Source organism: Botryllus schlosseri, chromosome 15 (genome assembly GCF_051294905.1).
Source record: "Botryllus schlosseri isolate E-star chromosome 15, Bs_hap1, whole genome shotgun sequence".
NCBI classification, from domain to species: domain Eukaryota; kingdom Metazoa; phylum Chordata; class Ascidiacea; order Stolidobranchia; family Styelidae; genus Botryllus; species Botryllus schlosseri.
The window spans coordinates 24,173,874-24,185,420 of NC_137250.1; the positions used below are offsets into that span (position 1 = coordinate 24,173,874).

Genomic DNA, 11,547 nt, shown 5'->3' on the forward strand with positions numbered 1-11,547 from the left:
AAGGTGACCTGCAGTCCGAAGAGTATGAAGGTGATTGAAGAGTTCCCTGCGCCATGATCTTGCCACTACCAGTTGATACGTTACGGGACATCCAGGCTTTGCCTTCGAATACTTTCTATACAGCACTCCATTACACAGCGACAACACAGACCACTGCATACACAGCTGACGCACTACATGCGGCTGAAACAACAATTCTTCAGATGTGGGACGGTCCGTACGATTCTCTTTATACTGTATGACCACATTAAGTTCCGGGTCTTCTGCTTGCCCTTGACGGATGTCAGATAAGGTATAAGATCCCTACCAATTACTAGTCCTATCGTCAGAAATACCGGCAACAATCGCAGATACAATTTTACCACCTTCGGAAGGCAAATACGGGGCACATGAGCCACACTCATCACGATTGCAACGTCGCCGAGGTCTGCGACTTAAGCCATCAGCATTACCATGCAGTTTCCCAGGCCTATGTTCGACCGTGAAATCATACGTATTCAAGTAAGATATCCAACGGGCTACCAGGCCTTCCGGTTCGCGAAAATTCATCAGCCATTTAAGCGCTGCATGATCAACCCTCAGAATGAATTTTCGACCCCAAAGATAAGTCTTGAAATGTTCAACTGCCCATCTACAAGCATACAGCTCTCGGAAAGTAGCGCACCAATTACACTGTTCCTTTGAAAGAGATTTACTGGCATATGCAATTACCTTTTCTTCGCCATCTTGAAGCTGTGACAACACTGCTACTGCACCAAAACCAGAACAATCAGAATCCAATTTAAAAGCACCACCATCCTCCAAAGGAAACGCCAATATAGGAGCCGAGGTCAGTTTCATTTTCAATTGATCAAATGCCATCTGACACTGTTCATCCCAATTGAAAGTTGACACCTTTCTTAGTGAGCCGCAGCAAAGGTTTGGCCACCGATGCAAAGAATGGCACAAACTGTCGGTAATAATTTGCAGTGCCCAAGAATGCCTGCAATTCCTTCAATTTACAAGGCACAGGCCACTCCTTGATCGCATTCACTTTCTCTTCACAGCACAAAACACCGTTTGATGTGATAACATGACCCAAATACTCCACCGACTTTCTGAACAATTTGCACTTGGACGGTTAAAATTTTAGTCCTGCAGAACGAATCCTGAGGAAAACATCCCTCAAATTTGCAATTTCCTCTTCGAAACTCCCGGCATATACCATGAAATCATCAATAAATACCAGAGCTTTCTTGTATAAAATACCAGCAAGAACTTTTTCCATCAATCTTTGAAACAGAGGTGGCGAGTTGGCCAATCCAAAAGCCATAACCTTGAACTGGTAATGGTCTCTCCCAGGAAGGCTGAAAGCTGTTTTGTGGCGATCCTTCTCATCAATCTCCACCTGCCAGAAACCACTGGCTAAATCAAAAACAGAAAACCAAGTGGAATTACCGAGCGAGTCTAAAATGTCATCAATCCTTGGCAGACTATAGGCGTCTTTCACTGTAACTTCGTTCAGTTTTCGAAAATCCAAAACAACACGAGATGACCCATCTTTCTTAGGCACCAACAACAATGGTGTATTATACGGGGAGTCTGATTGCTCAATAACATCTTGATCCAGCATCTTATCAATCTCAACGTCCAATATCTTTCGCATGGCCCAGCCCAATCGTCGCGGAGGCACTTTGATTGGTTTATACGAGGAAGTCACAATTTTGTGCTTGATCACAGAAGTACGACCCAAGCGACCATCTGGGCCACAGAAAACATCCTGGAATTCAATCAGGAGGTTCCGCAATGATTCGAGGCGGAAATCAGAGAGACCTTCCACACCGTCTACCAGACACTCCAGATGCTCAGGTAGAGATCCAGGATGATGAGGGACATCCTGAACAAGCGTGGGACAGCAAAATTCCACAGGCTGACACTCTTGCGGACACAAAACTCCCAGTAACAAGGCAGCTGGCAAAATAATGTCCTCACCGCCAGAATTAACCAACAGCAAGGGTATCCTATCCAATTCTGGGTCTACCAATCCAGGGACCAAATACAGACCACTTGACTCATATTCACTCACGAAATTGCCTGAAGGTTCGAAAAAAACCGCAATTCCATCCAACTGGGGCCAAGTCTCATTAAGTTTACCAAATATTATCGTTTCACTGTACCCAGAAATAGCTACGTCACTATCCAAAAAGATTCTACAGCAGGGCACTGATGGAGCGGACGGTTTAAGATTGACCCTTTGGCCCAACACTTCCATGCATTCGTCTTTTGCATACAACACACAATCATACTCTTTAAAATAATCATAACCCAAAATCCCAACAGCGGCGCCGAGCTCCGCAACAACCACTTCCTTGACAACACACACAGACTCAATGCACATTTGCACCTTACTCCTACCTAACACGTTCAGCCATCCACCATTGGCAACTTTATACGACTTCTCATACGGAAACAGCTCACCTTTGTTAGGCATGTCCTCCCACACAGAAATATCGATAACTGTAATCGCACTGCCCGTGTCAATAAGAAACTTGATCGAAAAACCATTCACACTCACCATCGCAAACCAATTAGTTGATAAAGCTAACGAAAAAACCAAAGAATCATGTTCTAACATCCTATCCCAAGATTTGTCCATAGCACTGGTCTTATTCGCGGTATCACTGGACCAATGATCCGCTACTAATGGTTTAAAGCTTGATGGGTCGGTTGAGCAGGCACATTTTGATTAAACACAGGGCCATACATCTGGTTCGGAGCAGGATACTGGAATTGACATTGCTCGGCCACGTGACCAGCTCCACGGCACCTCGCGCAAACAGGAACCGGGCAATTACGTATCAAATGGGACGGATCACCGCACCGGTAGCATTTCGGCATTACACGACGTTCTGGTTTTGAATACCTAACTGGGGCAGATTCCATCGATTGTACCAGTTTCCTAACCTCCAAAGACAAAGTTTCCAAGTCCTTGCGAAGATCAGAAACACCAGAACACACTCCACTACTAGACGTACAATTTCCATCAGAGTCAAAACCGTCACCAGTTTTAATCAAAGATTTGGCCACCTTACCCTGGTCTACTTTACTAGAAAAAGCGCCTTCATAAACCTCTGCGACTTTGATCAGGTCGTCCAAATTGCTTGAATCCTGCAAGCTAAGTAAAGCACACACATGGGGGTCTGAGAAACCATGGCAAAACTGCTGAATTACCATCTGCTCACAAACTTGGTCAGACATTTGAGGATATGCCTTATGGGCTAAACTTCGCAGGGCCGCAGCAAAAGCCGTGGGTGACTCCCCTGGCAAGTTCTTTCTAGTGGTGAAGGAATTACGATAAACCAGTGAGCCATGAGAACTAGTTTTACACCTTTTTCTCAAATGTTCAACGAGGCGCACATACTGCACAAGAACCTCAGCTGATAACTCACACGCAACAGACAAAGCTCGGCCACGCAAACTAGAACCCAAATAGCAACCTTTACGTTCATTGTTCCACTCATTACACAAAGCAGTAAATTCAAAATGACAGAGGTACTCCTCCAGAGAAGTACCACTAGCACCATCAAATGTCTCGGGGGCCATTTTAACATAATCAGACGCACCATAATGGAACGGTCCCACATTCATCATTTTAGGACTACTTTTACCATTACAAGGAGTGACAAATGCTGTCTCATCTCCACAAGAATCTATCACAAATCCAACCTTGGGCCTACTTACAGGATCACAACCTAATTCCCCATTGCTGTCGGCATCAACCTTAGGCGAGTTCACCACAGAAGCCAACATACTGTAGCGTACCGCTCCACGATTATCCTAATTACCCTCGCTGATCACTGAGTTGATTATGCTTCTATACTTGTTGCTGTTGCGAACCTATGTTGTGTCAGTCGCTTTTAGTCACCGTCCGAGCCAGTCGTCTTTTAGTATCCGTCGGATGAGCATCGTCATGTTTAAGTTGTTTTATTAAAAGAGCAATGCTGACTTGTCTACTTTGACTTATCGAGCCGCGGACCAAGAAGAACGCGCGCCCACGACAGAGCACGCTATATTTTTGGTGACCCCGACGTGATTTCGCTGGCCATCCTAGCTGACGTGATTCGCCAGCCGACTCGAACCCAACGTGCAGTCGCCGACTCGAATTCCTTGCTCACTCTCTGCTGTATTTGAAATGTCTTCTCGACGACGACGACGACAACAACAATCGATAGACGATATTGCGAACTCAGCGAATTTCAATGGTACCCCGAGGATGCCGCCACCGGTGGTTAATTTCTGGTCCCATTCGCCGGAGTCGTGGTTTGTTTCGGTGGAAGCCGGATTTGTCAGTTATGGGGTTACGGACTCTGCGTCGAAGTATTTCCATGTCCTGAGATGTTTAGACGGCAACCAGCTCGAATCGATTCGTTTGAAGTTACCTGGCCCAGAAGACGACGACTGCTACGAAGTATTGCGTGATCTTCTGATGCGTGAGTACGCTGTTCCCATACGAGACCGTGTTAAGGAACTTTATAGTGATCGCTGTAGAGATTTAAAACCCTCTGAACTTCTGAAAAAATTGCGGAATGCAATGGGTACTCTATCAAACACACCAGGTTCCGACTGTTATTTAAAGGAAACGTTCCTTCATCATTTGCCAGATCATATTGCTGGGATATTGTCGTCGCATGTAGACGATACCGTGGAACAGCTTGCCCTACGAGCTGATAGTATATACACTCGCGCTTCTCCTCGTGTGGTTTCAAATCATTACAGTTATCCTCCCGCAAATCAATTAGATGAATTGCAACGAACTGTTCAATCGATAGCTCGAGAGGTCAGGGAATGGAAGGCGATACCTTCGACACGACATTTACCTGCATCGGGCGGACAAAGCTCGCACAATTTCAATCGTAGTTTCGTTCCTCGCCATGAACCCTTTAGAGGTGATCGACCAGCTTTTCGGACGCAGTCAAATCGTTCAGAGACACGTGGTGAGGTAACTCGATTTGCTCATCTGCGTGGTACGAATCAGTTGTGCTTTTATCATGATAAATTCGGTAATCGAGCTCGAAATTGCCGTCCACCCTGTTCCTACTCCTCAAATCGCCCTTTTTTAGACGGAGGCCTCGTGAGGGATCGCAACAATTTTCAACAGTGAACTCTGAACGTGAAAACCCTTCATTGCATGTACGAGATTCGATTTCAGGGCAGATTTTCCTCGTCGATACAGGAGCATCCGTTTCTGTTTTACCGACTTCGAGTAACGTTTTAAAAAGTAAACCAGGACCAAATCTGTACGCTACAAATGGATCGAAAATTGCGACGTTTGGAACGAGATATTCGAGAATCGAGTTCTCCGATAGACACAAGTATGGATTTCGATTCTATATTGCCGATACACACATTGCCATATTGGGGGCTGATTTTATTAAGCGATTTTCTCTCATCGTTGATTTGAGGAACAATTGTCTGATTGATACGGTTTCAGGAGGTTTCATTCCTTACTGGAAGTGTAATCCAGTAGTTCGCGGGTTGAACTTTATAGCGCATGATCACAATAGGCCATATGTAGATCTTTTGTCGAGCTTCAATGACATTACCATTCCACGGAATGCAGCAGTACGAGCTAATCACGGTACTGTACATCGTATTATTACTAACGGATGTCCCACTCGTTCACGCTGTCGCCCATTGCCGCCCCATTTGAAACAGAAGGTGAAGAATCGATTGCAAGAGATGTTGAAGTCCGGTGTAATCATTCGCTCAAAATCGCCTTTCGCCTCTCCCATCACTGTCGTACCGAAGGGGTTAGACGATATTAGAATCTGTGTCGACTATAGGAAATTAAACAATCAAACGGTCAAGGATCGCTGGCCTGTCCCATTTCTACGTGATTTTACCAATGAACTGTCGAACTGTAATGTTTTTAGCAAAGTTGACTTAGCGAAGGCGTACCATCAAATTCCTCTTCATCCGAACGATCAAGAGAAGGCTGCTTTTATTTGTCCCGAAGGACTATTTCAACCAACGACGATGATGTTCGGCTTGACCAACGCTTGTAGTACTTTTAGCCGTTTTATATCCGAAGTAACCGAAGGACTGGACAATATTTTCGTGTTTTTAGACGACATTTTAATTGCGACTCGGACTGAAGAAGAGCACATGGCAACATTGTCGAAATTGTTTTCAAGGTTTCGTAAGTTCGGACTGGTCATAAATGTTGATAAGTGCAGTTTCGGTAAGGAAGAAATCGAATTTTTAGGTCACCTTGTTAATGCAAGGGGAATTAGTCCCTTGCCGTCTAAGGTTGAAGTAATCTCTAACTATCCTCGTCCCGAAAATGTAAAACAACTACGTTCATTCCTTGGACTAGTCTGCTATTACCACCGTTTTGTCAAAAAGTGTGCCGAGATTTTGAAGCCACTGTATGACGTGGCCAATGCAGCATCGAATAAGCGCTATCTTGTAAAATGGACAGATAGTGCTAACACAGCTTTCGAACGCATCAAGACCGAACTGTCCGATAATGTCATATTGTTCCACCCGATTCATGATGCCGAACTGTCACTCGTGGTAGACGCTAGTCAAATCGGAATTGGAGCTGTTTTGCAACAGAAACGTGATGATTCGTGGTTACCCTTAGCATTCTTCTCGAAAACCTTGAACCCGACACAGCGCAAGTACTCCGCATTTGATCGCGAGCTTTTGGCGGCTTATTCAGCAATCAAGCATTTTCATGTCCAACTAAAGGGTAGAAAATTTCAACTCATTACCGATAATGACGGGCTTGTACAATCGTTAAGGAATCCAACTGACAGACTTCTGGATCGTCAAGCAAGACAGTTGGAATTTATCACGGAATATACCGACGACGTTAGACACATCAAAGGGACTCTGAATACGGCTGCGGATACTCTCTCCAGGCTCGAGGTGAACGCGATTTATCCGAACACTGTTCCCATCACAGCCGAAGCATTACTAGAAGCTCAGAAAGGCGATGATGAGCTCAAAGAACTCCTCGCCAACACCAATAACCACTCCTTGCATCTCGCGGAAGTACATTTCGAAGAGTTTAACGATCCTATCATCTTCGACAAGTCGTTACCTGGTAGACTTAGATTTGAGTGCCGATCTGGACGCATTTGAGTGTGAGTATACTTTTTGGCGTGAGTAGAGTAACGAAATCGTTGCCGAGTAGAGAATCGCCACTCAGCAGAGAAATTGGGCTCCACCCTAGGAATCTGTTGCGTGCCTCCTGATAACTCTCCTTTGACGAGGAAATAGTATCGACTTTGTTTTTTGGCGTGCTCGCTATTGTGGAAGACCTCCTAATATAGTCGATGTAAAGAGATTCACAATAGTTTTCAGACCGCTTTATTTCCGCGTCCTCACGGCAGCCAGTTCAGATCAGAAGAGGCATGCATTGTCGTGGGTCCACCAAGTGTCCATTTCACCTAGTCGGAGCTAGACACTTGGCGGCCCTAGAAATAACAGTACCATCACAATAGCAATTATAACAATAACAATCATCACATACACCCCTAATGGGTGGGCTGTCACACCTTGCTCACTGCTCACAATGTACCCCATAAATTGGCGTCCCGTGCTCACCTGACAGGGAGGGTCCTGCTCACTGCTTGTATTAGCGTGTATTACTTGACATGGATTCATATTATATTGTTTTGATGTCCCACTCAATGTATTGATACATATACAAAGGCTGTATGCGATGCGAAGTCGTCAAGTAGCTTATGTAACATAGATATTTGGCGTTCAGCTGATCCATTACGACTGTCTGGTGGAATGCTAGCGTTCGCTATATATATGTAATAGAAATGCGGCCGTGAGTAGCAAAATGCTAGAACCGTGAACACCGGTGATGAGCGGATAGTGCTTTTCGAGACTCCGAATCCCTCCGACAACTTTAGTGTCTGAGGAAAACTCCCTCCGACTCCGAACAGCTCAATCCCAGACTCCGAGATACTCCGACGAATCTCGTCAAGTATCCGAAACAGTGGCAAGCATGGTACACTTGGTAATGTGTTTTACTAAATTAATGTGATAATATGGTTGACCTCATAGTATTGTCTACTCTCCAGTCCCCAATTGCAGTGCAGATGGCTGATTTTTATGCACTTGGCAATCATTTTTGCATGTTACCTGTCATATTACAACTTTACAAGGTGTCAACTGTCTGGGCTTTGGTTTGTAATCATAATCAAGAGTGTATTCTGGTCAGAGCTATTCAAAGATATCGGAGACAAAAGTTACAATATTCCGAAATTCTCCGAAAAAATATCTGTAGTAAACTCCGACTCCGCTCCGACTGTCACAAAATCGGCAAAACTCCGCTCCGAATCCACTCCGACTCCGCTCCGATGCTCATCACTGGTGAACACCCCTGCTCTGCGATTGTTTAGAACAATGTTGATTTTCAGACTTTGAAGGCTATTTCAGGGTGGTTCCATTGCCTTGATGAAAGTTTAATGTCTATTTTTAGAATCAGTGCGGCAGTAGCTTTCTTATAAGATCAACTTTATTTAATTTGAGCGCGGGGGTCGCCAGCTATGGGATTAGCAACTACGTTGGGTTCAGATTGTTGAGCAGTAATTTCCTCCGAGCAAGCAAGCGTGACGACGGGTGTTGCGTATCTATCCATAGGTTATAGTAGTTATCTATAGTGTCTCACAGCTGAATCATCTTTGGCGAGATCATCTCACAGCAAAATCGCTAGTGTCTCACAGGTAATGAGATTGTCTCACAGCAAAATCGCCCGTGCTCACAGAGGAATCTTCAATTCTCACCTGATATATCAGGCAAAATGTACCGAGATTCCAATCGAACAGTATTAAGTCACCACATTATTGGTAATGTCGTCTTATAAATCCTGATAGGCTACTTTGAAAATAAGGCCTGGACTGAGGACAATTACGATATAATGCATGCGAGCCATTCTATATCACTCAAGCAAAATTGAAAAAAAGTGGGTAGAACCTGGTTGAACTCAAAAGACTCATTCCATTATAATTTAGCAAATTTTCTGACATTTGTAATGCATACCCTCAGAATTGTCCAATATTTACAAATGTTGTTCTTTTTTGAATTCTGGGTACATTAAAAAAATTGAATTGAAAAATTTCCAGCGGTTCAAAAGATAATGCGATTCAAAATTCTCATGTCACTAGGTGGCGCTGCATGCAAAAATCTTTAAAATCTATATTTTTTGCTGTAATGATGGTGGAGAATCAATTAAAATGTGTAATTATACAAATTCGAGGCCAAGGAATTGAAAAAAATCAACTTTTTTGCTCTAAACTCGAAGGAAAAAAGTTACGGACGAAGCAAAATTTGGAGGGAGCGGACTTGAAAATCCATGTGGCATTCCGTTTACACGCAAAAAAATTATTGCACAATGTACTTTGAAGCAATATGATTGATAAAAAATTGGATTTTCAAATTAATCTCTATTCCATAAGGAAAGGACAACTCTAAACGGCGGACCGCGGAACAGCGGAACATGTAATACTAAACGGCGGACCGAGCAACCCGTGGAACTAGCGGAACTTGCAATATTAAACGGCGGAACTGCGGACCGAGCGGACCATAAAAAAATAGCTCAATACTAAACGGCGGAACGAGCGGACCGCGGAACTAGCGGAACTTGCAATACTAAACGGCGGACGGAGCGGAACTGCGCACCGACCGGACTACTAGAAAGACTACAATGTAAACAGCGGACCACGGATCAGACGCAACTCGCAAATGTCGCAATACTCCTAATTTCTGAAAGGGTGCCTTTCATTTTGGCAATAAGGAGCATACCGAACATAAGGACATCTTGTCTAACTATGAGGTTTCTTCAACTGTGGCAACGTAGTACTGACACACCCCAAACGTACCCCAGACTTGATGTCCAGGTAGCACTGCAGTACGAACACACCTCAAACATACCTCAGTTGTAACACAGCACGAACACACCCCAAACGTACCCCAGACTTGATGTTTAGGTTGCACTGCAGTACGAACACACCTCAAACTTACCTCAGACATGATGTCCGAGTTGTAACACAGTACGAACACACCCTAAACATACCCCAGACTTGATGTCCTGGTTGCAATGCAGTACTCTACTAACACACCACAGACATGGTATATATCGACTATCTCTGATCGAGAGGAAATTTCTCTGTATCTTTCTACTTGAGTAGTTATTATATTGAAAAGTAACCAGCTAACTCTGATGCTCTCTTTATGAGGGATGTTTCCATCACATCGGTCGAAAAGTACTTTTATTTTGGAACATGCCAGTAAGTTTTCATCTGCTCACTCTTCTAGTGGTTGCGTTTCCAAATCAACCGATTAATTTAAAGTTAAAATACGAACTGTTTACTTTCTGCCTGCTAGAAAATAGTTTTTTTGCTCGAACACGATAATTTGGCAACGGAAAACTTATACCAACTTCGTATACAAATCCCAGAAAGATTTTTCAATGAAAACGACGGGTCAGACGACAGATTAAACAAACGCAAATCGTGGACTGACTGAACAATAATGTAATAGCAGACTAAGATGAATATGCATGTCTCAAAGATTAAGCCATGCAGGTGTAAGTACGAACGCAACGTAAAGTGAAACTGCGAACGGCTCATTAAATCAGTGCTTGAATATATGTCAGATTAGGGATGTCACCTGGCTAACTACGCTGGTTAACTTCTTTTATGGTTGTCACAGTCTTAGTTGAAAATGACTTAATTTTCCCACGGGCACATCAGATGAAGTAGCCTTTGATCTGTGTATTCTGGTGTAAACTGATTACAACTGCTCCCACAGTCCAGGATAATAAGAGGATAATCGTTGGGTTACATTCTTTCATATGAACAAGTCACACACAATGTACAATACGACGAGACACAATGCGATGTAATGAACATATAGGATGATGTCGAACGACACGCATGCAGTTGCGATCCTTTTAATCTAACATCCCCCTCGGCCTAGAGTGCCCGATGTCACAGTTCTTTTCGATGTTGATCTTGTTGGAGCCGCGGCTCTTTCTACTAGTTTTTTCCATTCCTTGTGAGTGCTATTCTTTCGTCGGGTCTTTTTCTGGGCTTTTTTGCAGAGGTGGTCAAAGTAGTCAAGAAGGCTACTCAGATTGAAGTAGCGACGAAAAAAAATGTACTCAAGTACCAGTAGAAGTACTTCTTACATAAGCAACCTAAAACTACTTGAAGTAGAACTGACTGACTTCAAATCTACTCAAGTAAGTAAGTAGTTGTGAAAAAGATCGTAATTCGTTCGCATGGACTGTCAAAAGCTGCAAATGGAGCTATGCGCAAGGTGCAGAGAGTTTGATTCATACTGATGCATACCAAGAGCTGTCAATTTTCGACAGAATAAGCAGTCGTCCACATCATGGGATGTAATTGATAATATTGATATGGAGATGCGATACTAATCCTTTGTTTACTCGAACACCCCGTTTTAGAGAATATCATGGCATGGCGCCTTCCTCCATATTATAAGGCCTCTATAGTTCAGCCGAAGAGCAATACGGAGATGTTG

The 11,547-nt window shown here is 43.8% G+C and overlaps 1 protein-coding gene across 1 annotated transcript; it reads right to left on the reverse strand.

The window, feature by feature from the left end:
- Positions 1 to 1,120: 1,120 nt before the first annotated feature.
- On the reverse strand, positions 1,121 to 3,469 carry LOC145457568 (uncharacterized). Its single transcript, XM_080335790.1, has one exon. The coding sequence runs from the start codon at positions 2,633 to 2,635 to the stop codon at positions 1,121 to 1,123; it is 1,515 nt and encodes a 504-aa protein (XP_080191916.1). The 5' UTR covers positions 2,636 to 3,469.
- Positions 3,470 to 11,547: the final 8,078 nt, after the last annotated feature.